The 25,097-nt window shown below is 47.7% G+C and overlaps 2 protein-coding genes across 3 annotated transcripts in view; one reads left to right on the top strand and one right to left on the bottom strand.

The window, feature by feature from the left end:
* The window catches only part of YIPF3 (Yip1 domain family member 3), a 37,118-nt gene extending 26,077 nt beyond the window's left edge, over positions 1 to 11,041 (bottom strand). Inside the window, exons 1-2 of one of the 2 annotated variants that reach the window (XM_030195868.1) lie at positions 10,940 to 11,041; positions 3,970 to 4,069 (exon numbers count right to left, since the gene is read on the bottom strand). In XM_030195868.1, coding sequence (XP_030051728.1) covers positions 3,970 to 4,041 — 72 coding nt within the window. In that variant the 5' untranslated portion in view covers positions 4,042 to 4,069; positions 10,940 to 11,041. The remainder of the gene's footprint in view (positions 1 to 3,969; positions 4,070 to 10,939) is intronic. The other variant, XM_030195869.1, reaches the window with a different exon arrangement.
* Positions 11,042 to 11,150: 109 nt separating this feature from the next.
* The window catches only part of POLR1C (RNA polymerase I and III subunit C), a 44,622-nt gene continuing 30,675 nt past the window's right edge, over positions 11,151 to 25,097 (top strand). Inside the window, exon 1 of the mRNA XM_030195865.1 lies at positions 11,151 to 11,239. Within this exon, the coding sequence (XP_030051725.1) occupies positions 11,165 to 11,239 (75 nt within the window). The 5' untranslated portion in view covers positions 11,151 to 11,164. The remainder of the gene's footprint in view (positions 11,240 to 25,097) is intronic.

Here is a 25,097-nt window from a genome sequence, read left to right as displayed (position 1 = left end):
CTGCGGAAGAGTCCAGGGCCAGACGAGTTTCTTTTAGACTTGTATAAAATATATTTGGCGCATTTTTCACCTTTCCCATGCAAGCTCTTTTTTGATTTGAAAATAATGGCCTCTAATCCTCATACTCTGACCAATGCCTTTATCACCCTGATGCATTAGAAGGGTAAAGATCCCATGTCAAGTATTTTTTACAGGCCAATTTCTATGATAAACACCAATGTTAAAATTCTGGCAAAGGTGTTACAACTCAGGCTGCAGTGGTGTTCCCAGATTTATTACACATGGAACAATGTGGGTTTTTGTCATGAGGCACCACCCAGTTAACTGCAGAAGGTTTCTTAAGGTTTATGCTTATGTTTATTGCCAATTTTAATGTACTGCAATTCAAGCTATGAAAGTGGTGTACAACTGAATTAAAAGAATAATAAGAGCACACAGACACTAGACCATGTCTTATCTGGATTGACATTATCTACTTTAGTTGATCTGCAGAAAACATTTCATCTGGATTTCACACAATGTTATAAATGAATGCAATTAAGACATTTTCTCATGACTAGTCATCTCAAGTTTGCATCCCTTGAGAATACCATGAATACATCTCAAATTCATGTGTCTTTTTGTTTTGGTTTTTTAAACAAACACATACAACACAGCTCTCATCAGTTTCAGCCTAAGGCTCTTAAGCACATCTGGAAATGAGAGGTACACGCCAAAGTGGCTGATGCCTGCCGGGAATCTAACTGGCTTAATTAAGTACACTGTTCTGCTTCTGCCTCACTGACTCACTCTTCATTTTGTGGTACACAGGGCAGTATGGACACCTGTTCAACTACAAAAATTGAAAGCAACTACCTTTAACAACTGTTGGTCTTGTGCTGCTACAACTGGCACATTGGACCACATGCTATTTTACTGTCCCCATGTACAAACTTTTTGGCAGCAAGTTTGGACCAAGATTTGCAATATCTTTTGCCTAAAAGCCACCTTGTTGTATTTTAATATTTTTTTTTTTGGGGGGGGGGGGGGGGGGGGGGGCACTTCTGATCAAATTTCAATATTAGAGAAGGATAAGGCTATTGTATAACATTATGACTGCCAGAGATCCAAGATGGCGATGCAGTGGGATACAATTCTCTGCTCCCGCATTGTTTGTTTCTTCGGCAATATTGCGCCGTTTTCGTACTTTCGAGATGCTTAAATGGAAGAGGAAGAATCCTGTAGCTGCCCAACAGCCATCAGCCTGGGTTTCTTATCAACCTCTCAGGGCGTTCTGGCTGGCCACAGTGCAAGGGAGAGCCTGGGCCTCGGGAGTGAGGTCCAGCACTTCCTCAACTACCACAAGACTTGGTGACTTCGGGGTTCTTGCTGCTGACGGTAGCAGCGTCGGGAAGAGGACTCAAGGGCATGATGCACGCTGGATTCAAGATCTGGTGTTGGGGAGTTACATAGGAGTGATTCAGGAGGGGTTTTCCCCCAGTACCATCAGTTCCCTCCCCTGGAAAAGCAGGCAGAAGTGACTTTGGAGACCATTTGGACTGCACTGGATTCTCTCTACAGGGTATGTGCTGGGACATCCTCCCTACTTAAATCAATAAACACAAAGAGTTGGCAAACGTGAAGAAGTTTTGATCACTCTGTGAAGATTAATGCTTTGGAAACTCAGGTTCAAAAGTCCCAAGCCTTACAATCTAGTTTGGCTCAGAGTAATAAGTGGAGAGAAGGAGAGAGGAAGGTGGAAGAGTGGAATGCACTTCAATGGACCCAAAAGCCATTGCAATCAGCAAACAAATACCTGCTCAAAGTAATAAGCCTTGAGAGCTGTCTTGAACCTTGGCAAAGGAGTCTCAAGGCACAGGTACTTGGGTAGGGAATTCCAGACTAGAGGGATAAAAATGTAAAAAGCTGAATATCATCCACTTGGCTAAGCATTGGGGAATGCTGGACCCGGTGCTAGCCCTTAGCGTGGAAAAGGCTTGCAACAGGCTTCTTTGGTTATATACATTTGCAGTATTGCAATATTCTAGCTTAATGGATCTCTGAATATAAGCCTTCTACGCGGGGCCAAGGGTGAGGGTACTGGTTAATGGGATATTGTCAGATTCAGTTAAGTATTCAATGTGGTACCATTGGGTTCAATTTTGGTGAGGAAACTCACAAAATAGTACATTCTATGGATGACATCTTAGTGTTCCTTTCCGACGCCTCTGCAGCTGATGAAATTGTTGATCAATACAGTTGAATATCTAGTTACAAAATTAATGACAGCAAATCACAGATTCTGCCTATTGTGTCTAAACATACCTTACTGCGGTATTTTAAGGGATTTTGAACTGATACTATTAGGTTTTTGTTATCTGGGGATGCAGATACCTGCAGAAATCAGACATCAGTATAAAATGAACTTTCCAGCCCTGTTCAGAAAGCCTGAGGGGGATTTGGGTTACTGATCTGTTCTGCCTCTAGGCTACTTTGTCTTCAAGGAAGGCAGAGTGGTATGATTTGGAACAACACCAGGAAGCATGGGATAGTTTTGCATATATTATGACAGGGTTGACTACATGTAATAAGGTGGGCAGAAAGCACACAATTCTTGTGCATACCTTACAAACCTGGAAGACAACATGCTTTGCTCCAATTTTCAGGGGAAGTGCCAGAATATTTTTCCCTCTGATAATGCCCCAGGGGAGAAAGTAAGTAACTGTAGGTTATTTGTACATGCTTTTCTGTGGGTATTTTTAATTTAAAAATAATGTGTATAAATCTAAAAATGTAATCTATGCATGTTATTCTTTAACAGCAGCCCCAGCACACCCCTCAAACCCCCTTTCTTCCTTTGTTAATCTCGAGCAAATTTGTATTCAGTAAGGGGTAGAAGAGTTTCATGCAGTCAGTTTACCTAGGTAAACAGTTATTTGTCCATGTCAAAGACTTTTGAAAGCTGTGCTTTATGTTACTAAGAAAACGTAGCCAGCATGCATAATCTGGCTACATCTGTATCCACACACTTTGTGTGTTGCACAGAAACAGGTGCAAGTATATGTTGCAAAGTACAGATCAAGATTTGAAAATGAAATCTGAGTGTATTTTCACTTCCTCGACTTAATGTTGCCCTTTTTTCATGCAGATTCAAGTTATGCATATTTTTACCCACATCTGGGAAGGAAATGTTTAAAAAAATAAAGTTTTATACTTTCTGCACAAGAACTGGAACATCATGGTACCTGCTCATCCGGGACATTCCCATACCAAATAATGAATAGTCTGAACCAAGAAAATGTAATATAATATTAAAGCAGAGAAACATAAGAACAGCGCTACTAATAGAGGTATCAGTGCAATGGAGAAAGAGAACCTTATGTACCAGGAACTGCAATCAGAGACCAAGAAAATGCAGCAGAAAGATAAACAGAGAGTGCCATTGCCCCCCCCCCCCCCCCCGAGTATGTTAAAGAAAGGTGTAATATAAATCTAAAGTAAGTAAAACTATACTGGGCACCATTGGCCTGATTAAAGGCTTTCCGAATAAATTTGATGCTCATTACTCCATCTGAATTCCAGAAGAAGACTCTCTTTGCACACAATGAAAGTATTAAGAACAACATTAGCAGTATATCTGAGAAACTGAATTCATGATCGTACTGGACAATACAAAATCTTCACTTCCTCCGACCATCATGATGCCTGACACACAACTACCTCATTCGACCACAACATAACCTTGTATTTGTTATCAACCGACTGGCAAACGCCTTTGCGGTATTTTGTAAGCCACATTGAGCCTGCAAATAGGTGGGAAAATGTGGGGTGCAAATGTAACAAATAAATAAATAAAATACCAAACATGCAAGTGAGGTTAATTTCTGTATTGATCTGTGCAAAAAGGACCTAATTGAAATGCTTCCGGCAGCTTCCACCCCTTCCTGCAGGTATACAGGGCCATGAGAAACATGCTGCTCTCACCCTTACCTGTAGGTTCTCCTCAAAGCCTGCCCACTCTGTGCTTGTCAGGCTCCTGCTGCCTCCTGCTGGGCTGGCCATGCTGCTCCACTTGCCAATGGGCTGGCTGCTGTAAAGGGGAAAAGGGAAACCACACAAAAGATCAAAGAGCTGAACAAGATGAGCAGAATATGCTTAGACCTGTCTCACAAGCCCTGATGCAGGCACTTCCTTCTCATTCTCCATATAATAAGTCTAGTGGCACTACAGAAATGATAAATGATAGTAATAACAGTAGCCTCTGACCAGAAAATGCATTTCTTTATGATCTCACTTATACTAACCTCCAGTTATCTCATGGAATGTCTCCCAACTTTGCATATCATCTTCACATTTGTCCCCTCCCCTATTTTTATTCTATCCTCCCTGGTATACTTGTCCTCAGTCTCTATCCCCCTACCTTCCTCAAGCTCTCTCCTCCCCACTGCTTTAGTTGATCCTGGGCTCCTTAACATTCTTCAAAAGTAACAGGAAACCAAGCTCTCAATCAATATCAAAACACAAAATAAAACTCAAAGGATAAGTAAACCAATCAAGAATAAAACATTATTGAAGAATTCTTCAACAAAAAGAAAATTTATGAAAAATGAGGCAAAGCCTCAGAACTCGATTTGGAACTTAAATGCTCTTACAAACCTTCAAGAGCCACCTCATAGGCTTAAAAACCCTCCCTAAGAGCACCAGTAAAGACAATTTCTAAGAGTGTAATCCTGTGCCAGAGAACACTAAAAACGCTTTTGCAAAAAAAAAAAAAAAAACACAACACAGGTACTCAAAACCATGCAGTGAAAAAAAAAATCAGTCTTAAAGATTAAGCAGAACTTATTTCTTCTGTAAAGCCCCCCTCTTGCCTCTGGGAGGGGGGGGGGGGGTAAACACTTCAGAAGAGTATGAAAGCCCTTCTGGCAAAGAAAAACACTCCAGAGTATATTTTTTTCTCTTTTATAATAATGCTAAAATTTATTAGAGTAAATAAATGATTATAATACAATTCTTTTATCCCGGTGTTACAGAAAATTGAATTTATCTTTCTGGCTGCCCTTTGGGAGGGGACTACAGTCAGCCTTAGAGAAGTTCTCCTTGCTTGAAGAAAAACCCCTTGGCTGTGTTTAGCCTTATACTTACGACTCCATATCAGACAGGCTGTAAGATGCAAGGCTAAACTTTCAGATATTTATTCTCTGGATAAAATTATTTGGATTAAAGAACACAGGAAGAGATACACCATTAAAAAATCATAAATTTATCATAGAAGCTTATTTATTACAAATAGGAAAATAGACATCTAATTGCTGCTTTGCCAATTACAATTCCTGTGGAGGATTTACCAGCCTGGAGCAAAAGCGCTACGAAGAGCTAGCAAGATTCCTGGTTATGTAGTGATAAACTATTCCTTTTATACATTTTTTTTCTAACCAGATGTATGTGACAATTCTCAGTCTGCTGTCTCTGCTCATGGCCCCCTTATCTAAACACAACATTTGATTTACTTTCTCCAGCAAAACCAGTCTCACGACCTCCAACCATAAATCTCAACACAAAATAGTCCTAGGGCTTAAAATCCTTCTTCACCCCTCCCTGCTTTTGAGCTTGCAAGTAGAATATTAAGATAAGATTATACTGGAATAATACTTTCTGACCTTACCTTGCTGTTGTACAGAGTTGGGCAAACCCTGCTTCACAGAAAAAAAGCAGGCATCTTAAGAGTTACACACAGGCTCATTTTCAAAGCACTTAGCCTCCCAAAGTTCCATAGAAACCTATGGAACTTAGCCTTCCAAAGTGCTTTGAAAATATGCCTCATGGTGGTCCACCATCTTATTGGCCACAGATTTATACACTTTTTTAACGCTACAGGAAGCTGTGACTTCACCACACTAAGGGGTCAATGTGAAAGAGTCCAAACTATATGTGTGACAATTATGTTAAACTATGTATGTGAATATTGTAACCCGCCTTGGATGAAAGCGGGATATAAATGTAATAAATAAATAAGGTCCAACCAATGCTTCACTTAAACAAGCTGCTACAGGGCAAACCAGACCTCTAGGTATAAAGCATAATCACATTCACCAGATAATAGCTATGTGAAACACTCAGAAAAAGTACTAAAGTTCACCAGATCTTACCAGTCAAATAGACATCACTGTTCATATTGCCAGGTTTCCCAAACATGGCTGCCAGCTGTTGTACCCTCCTTTGAAAAACGGCAGGTGACGTCACTAGAAAAATTATTACTCCTTCAAACTATTAGCTGAAGACTGAAACCAATTAAAGCCATTAAAGCAATTGGCTATGGGGCTAAAATCATTGCCAAATCATAATAGAAACTTCAATTGACGTACCGTTACGCAATTTACCCAATCTTCAATAAGAATGCTGCCATTCAAGTCTTGCGCTGAGATCCGCTGGCTCCTCAGATCGCAACCTAATGATCCATTCTTGCTCTCGTCTCAGTAATAAGAATTTGTGATCCTCACCATGGTCAAAGGTGGGGATATGATCCACCACGCAACATTTCAAATGTGCAAATGAATGTCCATTGGTTCTTCAAAGCAGTTACAGTTAATACAACTTTTGCGTGCTCCTATGCGTACATGAAATTGATTTCTGCCCCACATAAAGTTCATACAGAGGGCAGATTATCACATAGATAACAAAATGAGTCATACTAGTATTACATCATAATTAAAATTTTTTTGTGAGTCTCCAAATACTCAAATACCTCAAACAGTTCTAGCGTTACTTCACAAGTTTTGCATCTCATACACTTTCTATGGCTTCCTTGCCCAGTCAATTTCAAAGACTTCAAATCAGATGGGCAAAGGATTGCCTTCAAATTCGGGATACTAGTCTTAAACACTTATTCTGAAAAGGATTCTCCAGAGTCACAACTCCACAATGTTTCCTTAAATTTTTTTTTTTTGTTACATTTGTACCCCTCGCTTTCCCACTCATGGCAGGCTCAATGCGGCAGGCAATGGAGGGTTAAGTGACTTGCCCAGAGTCACAAGGAGCTTCACAACTCTCTCAACACCCGGGGCATATCTTCAACTTTCTGTGATTTCTCTAAGAATAGAACATAATTGATGTACTTTGCCCTCTTCTAAGCAGCCTTACTGTCGATTCAAGATATCCTCTAAAAAGCAGGCGGCATCGTAAATCCTTAGCTTGCTGTAAATCAGAGCAGATTCTCCGATACTTTAAAAATTGAGAAAAAGGAAGACTCCTTTTCAAAACTGGTGGATAACAACTCGTGAACTTCAAGAAAGTGTTTCTATCCGTAGGCTTTTTAAAAACCATGGTATGAAAACAATTACCTTCCTTGAGGACTTGCACGTCAAGAAAAGAGATCTTGTCACAATCAGCAGTCATCACAACCTCAATGGAAGGGTGCTTGTCATTCAGCCAACTATAAAAAATATCTTACTGTTCCTTAGGCCCAGCTCACAAGACAAAAATATTAACAGCCTGATTGAATGGGTCCACTTTCACTCATTTATCTTCTACAATATAACAGGTTAAAACTATAATTAACCTACACTTTGCTCAAATAACACTGCTTTAAGTTGCTTATGAAACATCAAATTAGATGTACGTTAATATGTAGGTGCTGGCTACAGTTAAGGTCTACCATTCAGAACAGCAGTGGAGATCATTAATTTGTAAGGATTACAGCTATCCAAGGAAGGACTGTGGTATCTGCAATCAGAGTTTGTTACAGCCCACCGGAGGTCGGCGGGGAGAGATCTGAAGAATTGTTTGAAAGAGTTTTCTGGAAGGAATTTTCCTGAAGAATCTCTCTGAGGATGTTTTTGCACACGGGATACTGGTTATAATATCTAAAGACATTTCATGAGATTTTAGAAACTCTGGAGTCTCCAAAGAACTTGAGTTCCAACTAAAGTCAATATTCATGTGTAAATATAGTGAGCTCATTATTGGGTTCTATTCAGAAAGTATCCAGTTCTAAACTTGGTATCATGTGAATCAAAGAGTATTAGTTAAGGAATATGTGGAGTGAATGGATGGATGAATGAATGAATTTGTATAATAGATACATGAACATCTGATACTAGTTATATTTGAAAGTATACATATCAATAAAATAATTTGTGTATTACACTTAAATGATTAGCAGTCACGTGATTGAATATCAAAGTTATTCATGAAGATATTGGCAATCAAGGGAGCAATTGGGGCTCCCATGGCCACATCAGTCTTATATTCCACAGCATCCTCTATAGTTCCGTGTGGATAACAAGAGAACCAACACACTTAGCTGGGACATATACAATATAACAGGTTAAAACTATAATTAGCCTACACTTTGCTCAAATAATACTGCTTTAAGTTGCTTACGAAACATGAAATAATTAGAAATTGAGCAAATAGTCACTTGGAGAGAATTCCACAAAGATGCAGCCTGATAAGAAACTGAAGCAGAAAGCTTTCTAGAGTACTTAATCAGCTTAACTGATGGAAACTGTAAGGAAACCTGCCCTCTTAACAACTGTCGACCCAATAAAGGAAAGAAACCCACCAAACTGAATGGCAGATTTCCCTGCAAAGACCAAAAGACTAGTGTACATAACTTAAAATGAGATCTTGCAATAACTAGTAACCAATGCAATTTATAAAAATAGGGTGTAACAGTTCCTCCCTTTTCAAGGAGAAAATAACCTTAAATATCAAATTTTGTTCTCTTTGCAACATTTTCATTAATGATATTGTGCAGCCTATATAAACAATGTTGCAATAATCCATCTTTGAGAGCAACAATGACTGCACTATTAATCAAAGAACTTCTGTACAGATCGTAACTTTTTCAATAACAAGAAAGAATGCTTTACCACTTTATTTACCTAATTAACCATAGTCAATTGACTGTCCACCTCTACTCCTAAAACCCTTTTAACAAAATCAAATTTAAACTCAATGCTGGCAATGGAAGCATTTTCCCTTCCCTGGACATCTCTAGGGGATCCCAACCATAAAAAATTTAGTTTTTCCTGAAAAATCCACCTGATATCGAAAAAGTTATTCTTCATTCCAATCGCTGCCATTTTAACCAAAAAGGCTGAAGAAATTCCTCTGTTATTAGAATGTGTATCTAAAACATATTGGATGATTTCCCAAACCGCATTTTGAGGAATCACCATATACAGTGACTTAACTAGATAGCTGTTTCTGAAGTAACCTGCGACAACAACTAATTTATTAAGAAAACGTGTAGAGTCCCTGACATAAGAAAAACTCAACTTTGCCAGAAGCCTCAAGAAATAGTCGACAAATACTGATAAGGGTTCTAATGAAGGCCCTCGGACTAGACACTATCAGCCTACCTGGTGGCTTGTCCAGAATTTTATGGACAAGCAAGTAGATCAGGAGAATTTTAGGATTCTGAACATTCAGGAACTGCCACTTTTATTTAGATTAGAACCCCTCTCAAGTCCCTTAAGGGTCAGCTCCACTATCATGAGCTGTAGTGCAATAGTGGGATCAACATCCCATTATTGATAATCAGATTGATTCATTAATTGCCTCAACATTTCACCTTGTCAGCTCTTCTAATTACAATATCGGGGTTCTGCTTCAAAGACATCATTGCTCAGTGCTCATTGATAGTACAGTTATAAGAATAAAAAATCTTAGCAAACAGTGTTTCACAATCTTATAAGCCTAATTGTTTGTAGACACTTAGAGATGCACTAACAGGAACAGGAGGCACCCATTTGGATTTCATTCTCACAACCGACTGAACAGAAGGCATTACCTCAGGGGTTGAAAAAAAATTCTCTCAAATGTAAAGACTGAAAGAAACCCTCAATATCAATCCTTGTAGAAAACTGCTGCAGATAATTTGCTGGGATGAAAGATAACCCTTTTTGTAATACTGCTATTTCATCAACAGGTAGTAGTACATAGTTGGATAAATTAATATCAACTAACTTTTCCCTTTCTGTAATTGTGTTGCAGGTCAGGAATTACAGTTGTCTTTCCTCTGTCCCTTTTCTTTTGTTTCCTCTATTCTCTAAAAAAAGGTCCTCTGACCTAGAACAGGAATTGCTCCTACAGTCAGAAAAATCAAAGAAACCCACTTTCTTCTTCCTCCCACTATGCATAATCAGGATTTAACCAAACTGTAAACTGTTGCCTTCTTGTAATCCTTCTCATCCCACTTGTACTTCTTTATTTTAAAACATTGCAATTCCAATTTAAATTGGTCAATATCTTTTTGTTAAAGAATTCTTCAAGAATAGTTTATGCTTGATTTGTTCACTTATACCTTGAGTCCTTAACTTTCTTCCCATACTTCCCCTAGCGTACAGCTGCTTAAAAGATCTTCATCCATCCGTATCCTCACCCCTTCCCCGGTGTAGTTAGCCTCAGGCTCTCCCCCCCACACCCCATCTGCTTTAGTTGATCCTGGGCTCTCTTTCCTTCTTCACCCCCCTGCCCCCAGGTTCCATCTTTCGTCTTCCTCCTCTCCCAGTGCAGTAATCCCGGGATCTTTCCCTACCCACATTATATTAACCCCTGCCTCTTCTGCCTTTCTCATTCCATCCCCAGTACACTTACTCTTTGCTTCACCCCTAGTTCTCCTTCATCTCCCCAGTGCAGTTACCCCCAGGCTCTCTCTTCTTCTGTTGCCTTTTCCTTAGTGTAACGCCCCCGCCCCTGTTCCAAGTACACTTAACATAACATAGTTACTCCTGGGTTTCCCCTCCCCTCAGTATAATTATCCTGGGATCTCCCACTACACTTATTTCAGATTCTTTCTCCCCATCAGTGTATTTACCCCGGGATCTCTCCCTTCTGTCCACGTACACTTAGCTCTAGGTTATTCCTGCCCTCACCCTCTCTGCACTACACTAAACCTCGGCTTCTCCCTTCCCTCAGGAGGATCTCCCACCTCTCATCCCCTGTTTCCACTTACCCGGGGTGTTCTCTCTCTCTCTCTCTCCCGACCCGTACTTGTCCCTTACCCTTACAGACCCCAGACCCGGAAGTAAACACCACTCAGGTGACGTGGGATCTCCGCCCACATTCTTTGACCTCAGCGCTCGAGTCCATGACGTAACACGCTGTTCACGACACGACGAGAGAAGTGCGCCTGACGCCTGAGAGAGACTAACTAACATCGCGAGACTGATCAGGAAAGATGGCGGCACAGGGCAGTAGCATCGTGGAGGAGATGCGAAACCGGGTCATTTTGGGGGAGTTTGGGGTCCGTAATGTGAGTATCTGCCGCAGGAGCACGGAAGAAAGGCAGTATTCTGAGGGCCGCGGGGAGGATGAGAAGAAGCACGTTTATGTTCAAAGAATTTTGTACTGGCAGTTTCACATGTGTGGCACTGGCAGATAGAAAATCTTTAACGACGAGTAAGAGGGGAAAAAACACTTCCATATCATCAAGCTGATCAATCCATAGACTGGTGGGTTGTGTCCATCTACCAGCAGGTGGAGATAGAGAGCAAACTTTTGCCTCCCTATATGTGGTCATGTGCTGCCGGAAACTCCTCAGTATGTTCTCTATCTCAGCAGGTGGTGGTCACACACAGCAGCAGCTCTGGCTAGGCCTCCAAGCCTAATTTTTAGGTTTTGTTGAGTGCCTGGGGTTGAGGGCTCTTTTGAGCAAGTGCAAACCTGGTGGTGCCAGGTCCCTCCTTTTCTCCCCCCTCCCGCTGGCTCCGTTAAAAAAAAAAAAAAAAAAAAAATTTTGAACGGCCTTAAAGGCGTTTATTTCGACGTTTATTTAAGCGTCTATTGCAGCTACTCACTGAGACACCAGGTCGTTACAACTCGGAGCGGACAGCAGGTAATTTTACCTTTTTATAGCGGGCGGGGGTTCCCCGATTCTTCTCCTCGTGGCACATGGCGTCGGAGGGCGAGGGCGCAAAGGGTCGCTCCCCGGGTCGCTTGAGCGCTTCTAGAGGGGATGCGGGGGTCTTCAAGCCGGATTCGCCCTTGGTGGGTGACAGTTTCGCGACCGATGCATGTCCCGGTCCTTCCTCCGGCGTGGCGGTTTTTCCCGCCATAAACGCCCATCCCCCGCTCCTCGCCTCCGCCATCTTGGCCGGCCACGCGGCTCGGACGGCTTCTTCTTGGGCCGCCCTTGAGGTTGGAGACATTAATGCCATGAACGCCCTTAATTTGGGCGACGGCACAGAAGCGGCTAAAGTTAAGAGCCGTTCTTCCCGCGCGGCTCCTTCGCGGAGTTTCGCGCCGGACGCCATTTTGGATGCGCAGCATGTCTCTCCCCCGCTGTTGCGAGCGCCGGTTGAGAGCGCGCCTAGGGCTGTTGCCCAGGCTGCGGAGGTGCACAGTCTGGGGGGGTTTCTCCCCCGAGTTTGTTTTGCTGCTGCATCGGGCCTTCCTCATGCACAACGCTGCCCCTGCTCCCTCCTCTGGTAAAGAGGTTGAGGTTCCCAGAGGTAAACGCCCTCGGGTTGATTCCCAGGCCTTGGAGGAATTTGTCTCCTCCGATGTAGATGAGGGCAGCGTGTCTGAGGTCTCCCAACGGTCCTTTGCGGATTCCTTGGAGGAGACGGATCCCCGCTCGGATGGAGCGGATGACCCCTCTGCAGCGCGGCTTTTTCGCCCGGAGGATTTGCCCAACCTGTTGTTACAGGCCATGGACACTTTGAAGATATCCTCTCCGGAGGACGTCTCTCCCTCAGCCCCTGTTGGCTCTGCCATTATGCTGGGGACTAAGCGCCCGCCTAGAACCTTCCACGTGCATGATGCCATGCACACCTTAATTTCGTCTCAATGGGATGTCCCAGAAGCGAGCCTTAAAGTGGCTAGGGCTATGTCCCGCCTCTATCCTTTGGCTGTGAGTGAACGTGAGGCCTTTCTGTGGCCTACCGTGGATTCTTTAATCACTGCGGTGACTAAGAAAACGGCATTGCCGGTGGAAGGTGGCACGGCCCTAAAGGACGCCCAAGACAGGAGATTGGAGGCGGCCTTAAGGTCGTCCTTTGAGGCGGCTGCTTTAAGTTTGCAGGCCTCAGTTTGCGGCTCCTATGTGGCCAGGGCGTGCCTGACTATGGTGCAGCGGGCTTCCCCCTCGGATCATTTCTTGAGGAATGATTGGCCAGCCCTGGAATCGGGCTTAGCCTATTTGGCAGACTTGCTGTATGATGTCTTGAGAGCCTCAGCTAAAGGCATGGCTCAGACTGTCTCTGCGCGGCGGTGGCTTTGGCTGAAACATTGGTCTGCTGACCACGCCTCAAAATCCCGCCTGGCTAGATTGCCTTTTAAAGGCAAGCTGCTCTTTGGGGTCGAGCTGGACAAAATCGTGACTGATCTCGGCACGTCTAAGGGCAAGAAGTTACCGGAGGTCAGGGCTCGGGCTAGTGCTCGTCCCGGTACCTCCAGAGGACGGTTTCAGGAAGCCCGTCGGTACCGCCCGGGCAGGTCGGGTGCTTCTGCCCCCTCTTCCTTTAAGAGGAATTTCTCCCCCAAGCAGCATTCCTTTCGCAGAGACCGCCGTCCCGGAGGTGCTCCCTCCGGTCCTCCCCCAGGGTCTCGTACCCAATGACGGGGTATTGGTCCACGCCCCAGTGCAGATTGGAGGACGGCTGTCCTCGTTTCTGGGCGAGTGGACCACAATAACTTCAGACGCTTGGGTGCTGGAAGTCATCAGAGACGGCTACAAGCTAGAGTTCTGCCGACCCTTAAGAGACGGGTTTGTACTCTCTCCCTGCAAGTCTCCGGTCAAAGCTGTGGCAGTGCAGCAGACTTTGGACAATCTGATCCGCCTGGGTGCGGTCGTTCCGGTGCCAGAAAGTCAGCTTGGCAAGGGGCGTTACTCCATTTACTTTGTGGTACCAAAGAAAGGAGGTTCTGTCCGGCCTATCCTCGACCTCAAAGGGGTCAATCGGGCCTTGAAAGTGCGGCACTTTCGCATGGAGACTCTCCGCTCTGTTATAGCGGCAGTGAAGGCAGGGGAGTACCTGGCATCCTTGGACATCAAGGAAGCGTACCTGCATATTCCCATCTGGCCTCCTCATCAACGCTTTCTGCGTTTTGCAGTCCTGGGCCGACACTTCCAGTTCAGAGCCCTCCCGTTCGGGTTGGCTACTGCTCCGCGGACCTTTTCCAAGGTAATGGTGGTCATAGCGGCCTTCCTGCGAAAGGAAGGAGTACAAGTCCATCCTTATCTGGACGACTGGTTGATCCGAGCCCCCTCTTATGCAGAGTGCGGCAAAGCTGTGGACCGGGTAGTTGCTCTTTTGAGCTCCCTGGGATGGATCATCAACTGGGAGAAGAGCCAGCTGCGCCCGACTCAGTCCCTGGAGTATCTGGGAGTTCGATTCGACACCCAAGTGGGCAGAGTGTTCCTGCCAGACAATCGGATTGTCAAGCTTCAGGCTCAGGTGGACCAGTTCCTAGTAGCCTCTCCTCTTCGGGCTTGGGACTATGTGCAGCTGTTGGGCTCTATGACGGCCACGATGGAAGTAGTGCCCTGGGCCAGGGCTCATATGAGACCACTACAACACTCTCTGCTGCAGCGCTGGACTCCGATGTCGGAGGATTATGCGGTGCGTCTTCCCTTGGATCCGGCAGTGCGCAAGGCGCTGAGCTGGTGGATGCAGACAGACAAGTTGTCTGCGGGAATGCCTCTGGTGTCCCCAGAGTGGATTGTCGTCACGACGGACGCCTCGTTATCGGGCTGGGGAGCCCACTGCTTGGGAAGGACAGCGCAGGGGCTCTGGTCTCCTGCAGAGGCAAAGTGGTCTATCAACCTCCTGGAACTCAGAGCCATTCGGTTGGCGCTTTTGGAGTTCATCCCGGTACTGGTGTTGAAGCCTGTACGGGTCCTGTCGGACAATGCCACGGCTGTGGCCTATGTCAACCGCCAGGGAGGTACCAAGAGCGCCCCTCTAGCCAAGGAAGCTATGAGTCTATGCCAGTGGGCGGAAGCGAACCTGGAACAGCTGTCAGCGGCCCACATTGCCGGAGTCATGAATGTCAAGGCGGACTTTCTCAGTCGCCATACCTTGGAGCCCGGAGAGTGGCAGCTATCTGCTCAGGCGTTCTTGGACATCACGAAGCGCTGGGGCCAGCCGAGCCTAGATCTGATGGCGTCTTCGGCCAATTGCCAAGTGCCGCGCTTCTTCAGCAGAGGACGGGACCCTCGATCCCTGGGAGTAGATGCTCTTCTCCAACAATGGCCGACACAAGAGCTTCTCTATGTGTTCCCGCCCTGGCCCATGTTGGGCAGGGTACTAGACCGGGTGGCAAAGCATCCTGGCAGGATAATCCTGGTGGGTCCGGATTGGCCCAGACGTCCCTGGTATGCGGACTTGATCAGGCTCTCAGTCGACGATCCTCTGCGGTTGCCAGTGGAGCAGGGCCTGTTACATCAGGGTCCCGTGGTGATGGAGGATCCCTCCCCCTTTGGTCTTACGGCCTGGCTATTGAGCGGCAGCGTCTGAGGAAGAAGGGCTTCTCAGACAAGGTCATCGCCACTATGCTGAGAGCGAGGAAACGCTCTACTTCTACTGCTTACGCCAGGGTTTGGCGTATCTTTGCAGCGTGGTGTGAAGCAGGCTCTCTTTCTCCTTTCACTGCTCCAATTTCTTCAGTGTTGGCGTTCCTGCAAGAAGGTCTGGACAAAGGCCTGTCGCTCAGTTCCCTTAAGGTCCAGGTAGCGGCTCTGGCTTGCTTCAGGGGCCGCCTGAAGGGTGCTTCCCTGGCTTCGCAGCCAGATGTGGTGCGCTTTCTCAAGGGGGTTAATCACCTGCGCCCTCCTCTGCACTCAGTGGTGCCTGCGTGGAATCTCAACCTGGTGCTAAGAGCATTGCAGAAGCCGCCGTTTGAACCCTTGTCAAGGGCATCTCTGAAAGACCTGACGTTGAAAGCAGTCTTTTTGGTGGCTATCACTTCAGCCAGAAGAGTTTCCGAGCTCCAGGCGCTCTCATGTCGAGAGCCTTTTCTACAGTTCACTGAGGCAGGAGTGACTATTCGCACAGTGCCTTCCTTCCTGCCCAAGATTGTTTCTCGCTTCCATGTGAATCAGCAGCTATGTCTCCCTTCCTTTCGTAGGGAGGACTACCCAGAGGAGTACTCTGCTCTTAAATATCTGGATGTGAGACGAGTCATCATCAGATACTTGGAAGTGACCAATGATTTCCGGAAATCGGATCATCTGTTTGTCCTGTTTGCAGGTCCTCGTAAGGGTCTGCAGGCTGCTAAGCCTACAGTGGCAAGATGGGTCAAGGAGGCCATTGCAGCGGCTTATGTGGCCGCAGGGAAGGTGCCGCCTATCCAGCTGAAGGCTCACTCCACGAGAGCTCAGGCGACCTCGATGGCAGAGGCCGGATCCGTCTCCTTGGAAGAGATATGCAAGGCGGCAACTTGGGCTTCGGCTCATACATTCTCCAAGCATTACCGTTTGACTGTGGCTGCACGGGCGGAGGCCCGGTTTGGAGCTTCAGTGTTGAGGTCAGGGATTTCTATGTCCCGCCCTGGGTGAGTACTGCTTCGGTACATCCCACCAGTCTATGGATTGATCAGCTTGATGATATGGAAGGTAAAATTATGTATAATCATACCTGATAATTTTCTTTCCATTAATCATAGCTGATCAATCCATAGCCCCTCCCAGATATCTGTACTGTTTTTATTCTGGTTGCATTTCAGGTTCAAGTTTAGTCTTCAGTTACTTCAGAAAGACTTCGTGTTCAAGTTTTTTCACTTGGATTCTTCAAGAGTTAAGACGAGTTTGTGTTACAGTGAGCTGCTGCATTCCTCTCCCCTCCGTTTTACGGGGCTGGATTGAGACTTAAAATTCTGCCGGCACTCCCTCCCGCTTCGTGCGGCTGTAGGGCAGCTTTGTACCCCTCCCGCTTCGGCGGTGTTAGGGTCAGTCAGCTCCTCCCGCGGTTGCGGTTGCAGGATAAGCCAGATCCCCCCGCATCGGCGGGTGTGGTGTCCCTCCCCCGCTCCGCGGGGATGAGCTGGACGGATTCCCCTCCCCCACTTGTGTGGGGATGAGCTGGGTTAATTCCCCTCCCCCGTTTCGGCGGTGGTGAGCTGGGCAGAGTGTCCCTTCGTGGGTGTAATTCTCTAAGTGCTGAGTCCTGCGGATGGAGCTTTGATATCGACATACTGAGGAGTTTCCGGCAGCACATGACCACATATAGGGAGGCAAAAGTTTGCTCTCTATCTCCACCTGCTGGTAGATGGACACAACCCACCAGTCTATGGATTGATCAGCTATGATTAATGGAAAGAAAATTATCAGGTATGATTATACATAATTTTACCTTAAGGTAGAGCAGAAAGCCCCCCAGCTGCTTACGCAAAAGTATCTCCAAAATATTCCACAGCCTGCAATAATTAACGACTGTGCAAATTTGTGACGTAAATCCTCAGCTTATTGTGGAAATGTCACCATCCCCCACCATCAGTACTACAAATCCCTGGTGTTTAGCAGAACCACGGTAGGGTAGTCGAGTGCCCCCCCCCCCCAACCCGACCTCCTGACCCTGCCACTAAATAAAAATTCATTGGTCTCCCATGACCCCCACCCAGACCTTTCCTTAATGTACCTCAAAGAGGCAGGAACAATCTCCACTTCCTCCTGCTGCTGTATCTTATTTGGGTTAAAGGGTCATGGGTTTGATGTACACAACCAAACCATTTGTATTTTATTATATGCAGTACTTTCTACTACTATTTATCATTCTGCCCATAGGAGGCAACTCTGTGGGTGCTTTAGGTGCTTGAGCACCCCCAGTATTGAGAAAATGCCTTGTATGGGTCCAGGGAGGGGTTATTTCCATTTGGCTTAGCACCCCCAATAATTTTGAAAAGTTGGCTCCTATGATTCTGCCCCTAGTGATGTCACAGTCTAAGGGTTTTTTTTTGTTGTTGTACTTAGTAGACTGACACCATATGATGCGTCTCTGGATGCACTGCATGGGGTCAAGTAACATTGTAAATGATGGCAGATAAAGACCTGAACATTCCAACCAGTCTGCCCAGCAAGATAAGGTAAAATTATGTATAATCATACCTGATAATTTTCTTTCCATTAATCATAGCTGATCAATCCATAGACTGGTGGGTTGTGTCCATCTACCAGCAGGTGGAGATAGAGAGCAAACTTTTGCCTCCCTATATGTGGTCATGTGCTGCCGGAAACTCCTCAGTATGTCGATATCAAAGCTCCATCCGCAGGACTCAGCACTTAGAGAATTACACCCACGAAGGGACACTCTGCCCAGCTCACCACCGCCGAAACGGGGGAGGGGAATTAACCCAGCTCATCCCCACACAAGTGGGGGAGGGGAATCCGTCCAGCTCATCCCCGCGGAGCGGGGGAGGGACACCACACCCGCCGATGCGGGGGGATCTGGCTTATCCTGCAACCGCAACCGCGGGAGGAGCTGACTGACCCTAACACCGCCGAAGCGGGAGGGGTACAAAGCTGCCCTACAGCCGCACGAAGCGGGAGGGAGTGCCGGCAGAATTTATGTCTCAATCCAGCCCCGTAAAACGGAGGGGAGAGGAATGCAGCAGCTCACTGTAACACAAACTCGTCTCAACTCTTGAAGAATCCAAGTGAAAGAACTTGAACACGAAGTCTTTCTGAAATAACTGAAGACTAAACTTGAACCTGAAATGCAACCAGAATAAAACAGAACAGATATCTGGGAGGGGCTATGGATTGATCAGCTATGATTAATGGAAAGAAAATTATCAGGTATGATTATACATAATTTTACCTTCCATATCATCAAGCTGATCAATCCATAGACTGGTGGGATGTACCGAAGCAGTACTCACCCAGGGCGGGACATAGAAATCCCTGACCTCAACACTGAAGCTCCAAACCGGGCCTCCGCCCGTGCAGCCACAGTCAAACGGTAATGCTTGGAGAATGTATGAGCCGAAGCCCAAGTTGCCGCCTTGCATATCTCTTCCAAGGAGACGGATCCGGCCTCTGCCATCGAGGCCGCCTGAGCTCTCGTGGAGTGAGCCTTCAGCTGGATAGGCGGCACCTTCCCCGCGGCCACATAAGCCGCTGCAATGGCTTCCTTGACCCATCTTGCCACTGTAGGCTTAGCAGCCTGCAGACCCTTACGAGGACCTGCAAACAGGACAAACAGATGATCCGATTTCCGGAAATCATTGGTCACTTCCAAGTATCTGAAGATGACTCGTCTCACATCCAGATATTTAAGAGCAGAGTACTCCTCTGGGTAGTCCTCCCTACGAAAGGAAGGGAGACAGAGCTGCTGATTCACATGGAAGCGAGAAAAAATCTTGGGCAGGAAGGAAGGCACTGTGCGAATAGTCACTCCTGCCTCAGTGAACTGCAGAAAAGGCTCTCGACATGAGAGCGCCTGGAGCTCGGAAACTCTTCTGGCTGAAGTGATAGCCACCAAAAAGACTGCTTTCAACGTCAGGTCTTTCAGAGATGCCCTCGACAAGGGTTCAAAAGGCGGCTTCTGCAATGCTCTTAGCACCAGGTTGAGATTCCACGCAGGCACCACTGAGTGCAGAGGAGGGCGCAGGTGATTAACTCCCTTGAGAAAGCGCACCACATCTGGCTGCGAAGCCAGGGAAGCACCCTTCAGGCGGCCCCTGAAGCAAGCCAGAGCCGCTACCTGGACTTTAAGGGAACTGAGCGACAGGCCTTTCTCCAGACCTTCTTGCAGGAACGCCAACACTGAAGAAATTGGAGCAGTGAAGGGAGAAAGTGAGCCTGCTTCACACCATGCTGCAAAGATACGCCAAACCCTGGCGTAAGCAGTAGAAGTAGAGCGTTTCCTCGCTCTCAGCATAGTGGCGATGACCTTGTCTGAGAAGCCCTTCTTCCTCAGACGCTGCCGCTCAATAGCCAGGCCGTAAGACCAAAGGGAGAGGGATCCTCCATCACCACGGGACCCTGATGTAACAGGCCCTGCTCCACTGACAGCCGCAGAGGATCGTCGACTGAGAGCCTGATCAAGTCCGCATACCAGGGACGTCTGGGCCAATCCGGACCCACCAGGATTACCCTGCCGGGATGCTTTGCCACCCGGTCTAGCACCCTGCCCAACATGGGCCAGGGCGGGAACACATAGAGGAGCTCTTGTGTCGGCCACTGTTGGAGAAGAGCATCTACTCCCAGGGATCGAGGGTCCCGTCCTCTGCTGAAAAAGCGCGGCACTTGGCAATTGGCCGAAGACGCCATCAGATCTAGGCTCGGCTGGCCCCAGCGCTTCGTGATGTCCAAGAACGCCTGAGCAGATAGTTGCCACTCTCCGGGCTCCAAGGTATGGCGACTGAGAAAGTCCGCCTTGACATTCATGACTCCGGCAATGTGGGCCGCTGAAAGCTGCTCCAGGTTCGCTTCCGCCCACTGGCAAAGACTCATAGCCTCCTTGGCTAGAGGGGCGCTCTTGGTACCTCCCTGGCGGTTGATATAGGCCACAGCCGTGGCATTGTCCGACAGGACCCGTACAGGCTACAACACCAGTACCGGGATGAACTCCAATAACACCAACCGAATGGCTCTGAGTTCCAGGAGGTTGATAGACCACTTGCCTCTGCAGGAGACTAGAGCCCCTGCGCTGTCCTTCCCAAGCAGTGGGCTCCCCAGCCCATCAAAGAGGCGTCTGTCGTGACGACAATCCACTCCGGGGTCACCAGAGGCAATCCTGCAGACAACTTGTCTGTCTGCGTCCACCAGCTCAGCGCCTTGCGCACTGCTGGGTCCACGGGAAGGCGCACAGCATAATCCTCCAACATCGGAGTCCAGCGCAGCAGCAGAGATAGCTGTAGTGGTCTCATATGAGCCCTGGCCCAGGGCACTACTTCCATCGTGGCCGTCATAGAGCCCAACAGCTGCACGTAGTCCCAAGCCCGAATAGGAGAGGCTACTAGGAACTAGTCCACCTGAGCCTGAAGCTTGACAATCCGATTGTCTGGCAGGAACACTCTGCCCACTTGGGTGTCGAATCGAACTCCCAGATACTCCAGGGACTGAGTCGGGCGCAGCTGGCTCTTCTTCCAGTTGATGATCCATCCCAGGGAGCTCACAAGAGCAACTACCCGGTCCATAGCCTTGCCGCACTCTGCATAAGAGGGGGCTCGGATCAACCAGTCGTCCAGATAAGGATGGACTTGTACTCCTTCCTTTCGCAGGAAGGCCGCTATGACCCCCATTACTTTGGAAAAGGTCCGCGGAGCAGTAGCCAACCCGAAAGGGAGGGCTCTGAACTGGAAGTGTCGTCTCAGGACTGTAAAACGCAGAAAGCGTTGGAGAGGAGGCCAGATGGGAATATGCAGGTACGCTTCCTTGATGTCCAAGGAAGCCAAGAACTCTCCTGCCTTCACTGCCGCTATAACAGAGCGGAGAGTCTCCATGCGAAAGTGCCTCACTTTCCAGGCCCGATTGACCCCTTTGAGGTCGAGGATAGGCCGGACAGAATCTCCTTTCTTTGGAACCACAAAGTAAATGGAGTAACGTCCCTTGCCAATCTGATTTTTTGGCACCGGAACGACCGCACCCAGGCGGATCAGGTTGTCCAAGGTCTGCTGCACTGCCACAGCTTGACCGGAGACTTGCAGGGAGAGAGTACAAACCCGTCTCTTAAGGGTTGGCAGAACTCTAGCTTGTAGCCGTCTCTGATGACTTCCAGCACCCACGCGTCTGAAGTTATAGTGGTCCACTCGCCCAGAAACGAGGACAGCCGTCCTCCAATCTGCACTGGGGCGTGGACCAAGGCCCCGTCATTGGGTACGAGACCCTGGGGGAGGACCGGAGGGAGCACCTCCGGGACGGCGGTCTCTGCGAAAGGAATGCTGCTTGGGGGAGAAATTCCTCTTGAAGGAAGAGGGGGCAGAGGAACCCGACTTGCCCGGGCGGTACCGACGGGCTTCCAGCAACCGTCCTCTGGAGGTACCGGGACGAGTACTAGCCCGAGCCCTGACCTCTGGTAATTTCTTGCCCTTAGACGTGCCGAGATCGGTCACGATTTTGTCCAGCTCGACCCCAAGAGCAGCTTGCCTTTAAAAGGCAATCTAGCCAGGCGGGATTTAGAGGCGTGGTCAGCAGACCAATGTTTCAGCCAAAGCCACCGCCGCGCAGAGACTGTCTGAGCCATGCCTTTAGCTGAGGCTCTCAAGACATCATACAGCAAGTCTGCCAAATAGGCTAAGCCCGATTCCAGGGCCGGCCAATCAGCCCTCAAGGAAAGATCCGAGGGGGAAGCCCGCTGCATCATAGTCAGGCACGCCCTGGCCACATAGGAGCCGCAAACTGAGGCCTGCAAACTTAAAGCAGCTGCCTCAAAGGACGACCTTAAGGCCGCCTCCAATCTTCTGTCTTGGGCGTCCTTTAGGGCCGTGCCACCTTCCACCGGCAACGCCGTTTTCTTAGTCACCGCAGTGATTAAAGAATCCACGGTAGGCCACAGATAGGCCTCACGTTCACTCACAGCCAAAGGATAGAGGCGGGACATAGCCATAGCCACTTTAAGGCTCGTTTCCGGGACATCCCATTGAGCCGCAATTAAGGTGTGCATGGCATCATGCACGTGGAAGGATCTAGGCGGGCGCTTCGTCCCCAGCATAATGGCAGAGCCAACAGGGGCTGAGGGAGAGACATCCTCCGGAGAGGAAATCTTCAAAGTGTCCATGGCCTGTAAAAACAGGTTGGGCAAATCCTCTGGGCTAAAAAGCCGCGCTGCAGAGGGGTCATCCGTTCCATCCGAGCGGGGATCTATCTCCTCCAAGGAATCCGCAAAGGACCGTTGGGAGACCTCAGACACGCTGCCCTCATCTACATCGGAGGAGACAAAGTCCTCCAAGGCCTGGAAATCAACCCGAGGGCGTTTACCTCTGGGAACCTCAACCTCTTTATCAGAAGAGGGAGCAGGGGCAGCGTTTTGCATGAGGAAAGCCTGATGCAGCAGCAAAACAAACTCGGGGGAGAAACCCCCCAGACTGTGCACTTCCGCAGCCTGGGCAACAGCCCTAGACGCACTCTCAACCGGCGCTCGCAATAGCGGGGGAGAGACATGCTGCGCATCCAAAATGGCGTCTGGCGCGAAACTCCGCGAAGGAGCCGCGCGGGAAGAACGGCGCTTAACTTTAGCCGCTTGTGCCGTCGCCCAAATTAAGGGCGTTCATGGCATTAATGTCTCCAACCTCAAGGGCGGCCCACGAAGAAGCCGTCCGAGCCGCGTGGCCGGCCAAGATGGCAGAGGCGAGGAGCGGGGGATGGGCGTTTATGGCGGGAAAAAACCGCCACGCCGGAGGAACGACCGGGACATTCATCGGTCACTAAACTGTCACCCATCAAGGGCGAATCAGGTTGTAAAACCCCCGCATCCCCTCTAGAAGCGCTCCAGCGATCCGGGGAGCGACCCTTTGCGCCCTCGCCCTCCGACGCCATAAGCCACGAGGAGAAGAATCGGGGAACCCCCTGCCCGCTATAAAAAGGTAAAATTACCTGCTTGCCGCTCCGAGCTGTAACGAACTGGTGTCCCAGTGAGTAGCTGCAATGAACGTTTAAAGAAACGTCGAATTAAACGCCTTTAAAGACGTTTAAAATTTTTTTTTTTTTTTTTTTTTTAAACGGAGCCAGCGGGAGGGGGGAGAAAAGGAGGGACCTGGCACCACCAGGTTTGCACTTGCTCAAAAGAGCCCTCAACCCCAGGCCTCAACAAAACCTAAGGATTAGGCTTGGAGGCCTAGCCAGAGCTGCTGCTGTGTGTGACCACCACCTGCTGAGATAGAGAACATACTGAGGAGTTTCCGGCAGCACATGACCACATATAGGGAGGCAAAAGTTTGCTCTCTATCTCCACCTGCTGGTAGATGGACACAACCCACCAGTCTATGGATTGATCAGCTTGATGATATGGAAACTCATTTTACATGGTATGTGATACTTTATATTTATACCCAAGTTTGATTTGTCCCTGCCTTTTTCAGTACAGCCATTTTCCAAGATGGTGGTGTGGCGGCAAGAGTGTATGGGCATCGTCTCTGCTTCTTGAAGGTACACTAGAGGGGGAGCTCTGGGAGTCATAAGGAGGGGTGCTAGTAGGCACCAAGGAAATGTTAACAGCGGGGTTGGGGCTGGGAGGGGGAATGCTAGACTACAGGACTATTGGTTTGAAGGGGGGGGGGGGCTGTTAGCTTTTCTGCCCTGATGCAGAGGGCAGGTTAACCCATCTACACCTCCTCAGACATAGTATTACATTTCTCACATTATTTTGGCCTTATCTGTTGTGTACTTCTCTGTATTAGAGCACAAGTGGCCTAGTGGTTAGGGTGGTGGACTTTGGTCCTGGGGAACTGAGTTCAATTCCCACTTCAGGCACAGGCAGCTCCTTGTGACTCTGGGCAAGTCACTTAACCCTCCATTGCCCCAGGTACAAATAAGTACCTGTATACAATATGTAAGCCACATTGAGCCTGCCATGAGTGGGAAAGCGTGGGGTACAAATGTAAGAAAATAAATAGCCAATAGCCTATTTAACATTTAATATTTTGTGTGTGCCATGTGCTAACATACATACATTCCTCACATTAACCTCATTTTGCTGCCACAAGGAAAAGTATATACTGTACGTTTCTAAAATTGAGTAAGTAAAAGAAATGTTCAATGTGTACTAAGGATGAGTAAGAATAAAAAAAACATACAATTGTCTACTGTTGTTATGTGCAAACGGTGCTATGTGTACTCAGCCAGTCAAGGGCAGCCTTGTCAGCTTTATGAAGTGCTCATTAACCAGCATTCAGCTGGGTCAGCAGACAGGAGTCAACAACATGAGACATTATCTGTATTTCTCCATAATCATACAGGCTACTATTCGCCATTCCCCTTCTCTTGAGGCAGGCTCTGCAGTGACTCTGTCTTGTGTGGAAGAGATTGAGGAGGGACCATTAGCAATGGGATAGACTGAATCCTTGCTGTCAAATAGTAGGATTATCCACAGGCATTGACTTCCATTTCTCTCACCTTGTATCATAGCATTCCTTGTTGCTGCATAGTGGATGCCATGAAGTAAGACAATGTGCTGGCAAGTGAGACATCACGAAACAGGCCTTTCTCAAGATGATCATAGATCTAAAGAAAC

Source organism: Microcaecilia unicolor, chromosome 3, assembly GCF_901765095.1.
Source record: "Microcaecilia unicolor chromosome 3, aMicUni1.1, whole genome shotgun sequence".
In the NCBI taxonomy this organism is placed as follows: Eukaryota; Metazoa; Chordata; class Amphibia; order Gymnophiona; family Siphonopidae; genus Microcaecilia; species Microcaecilia unicolor.
Note: the sequence above shows the minus strand (reverse complement) of the source record. Positions and strands in the feature narration are given on the sequence as shown.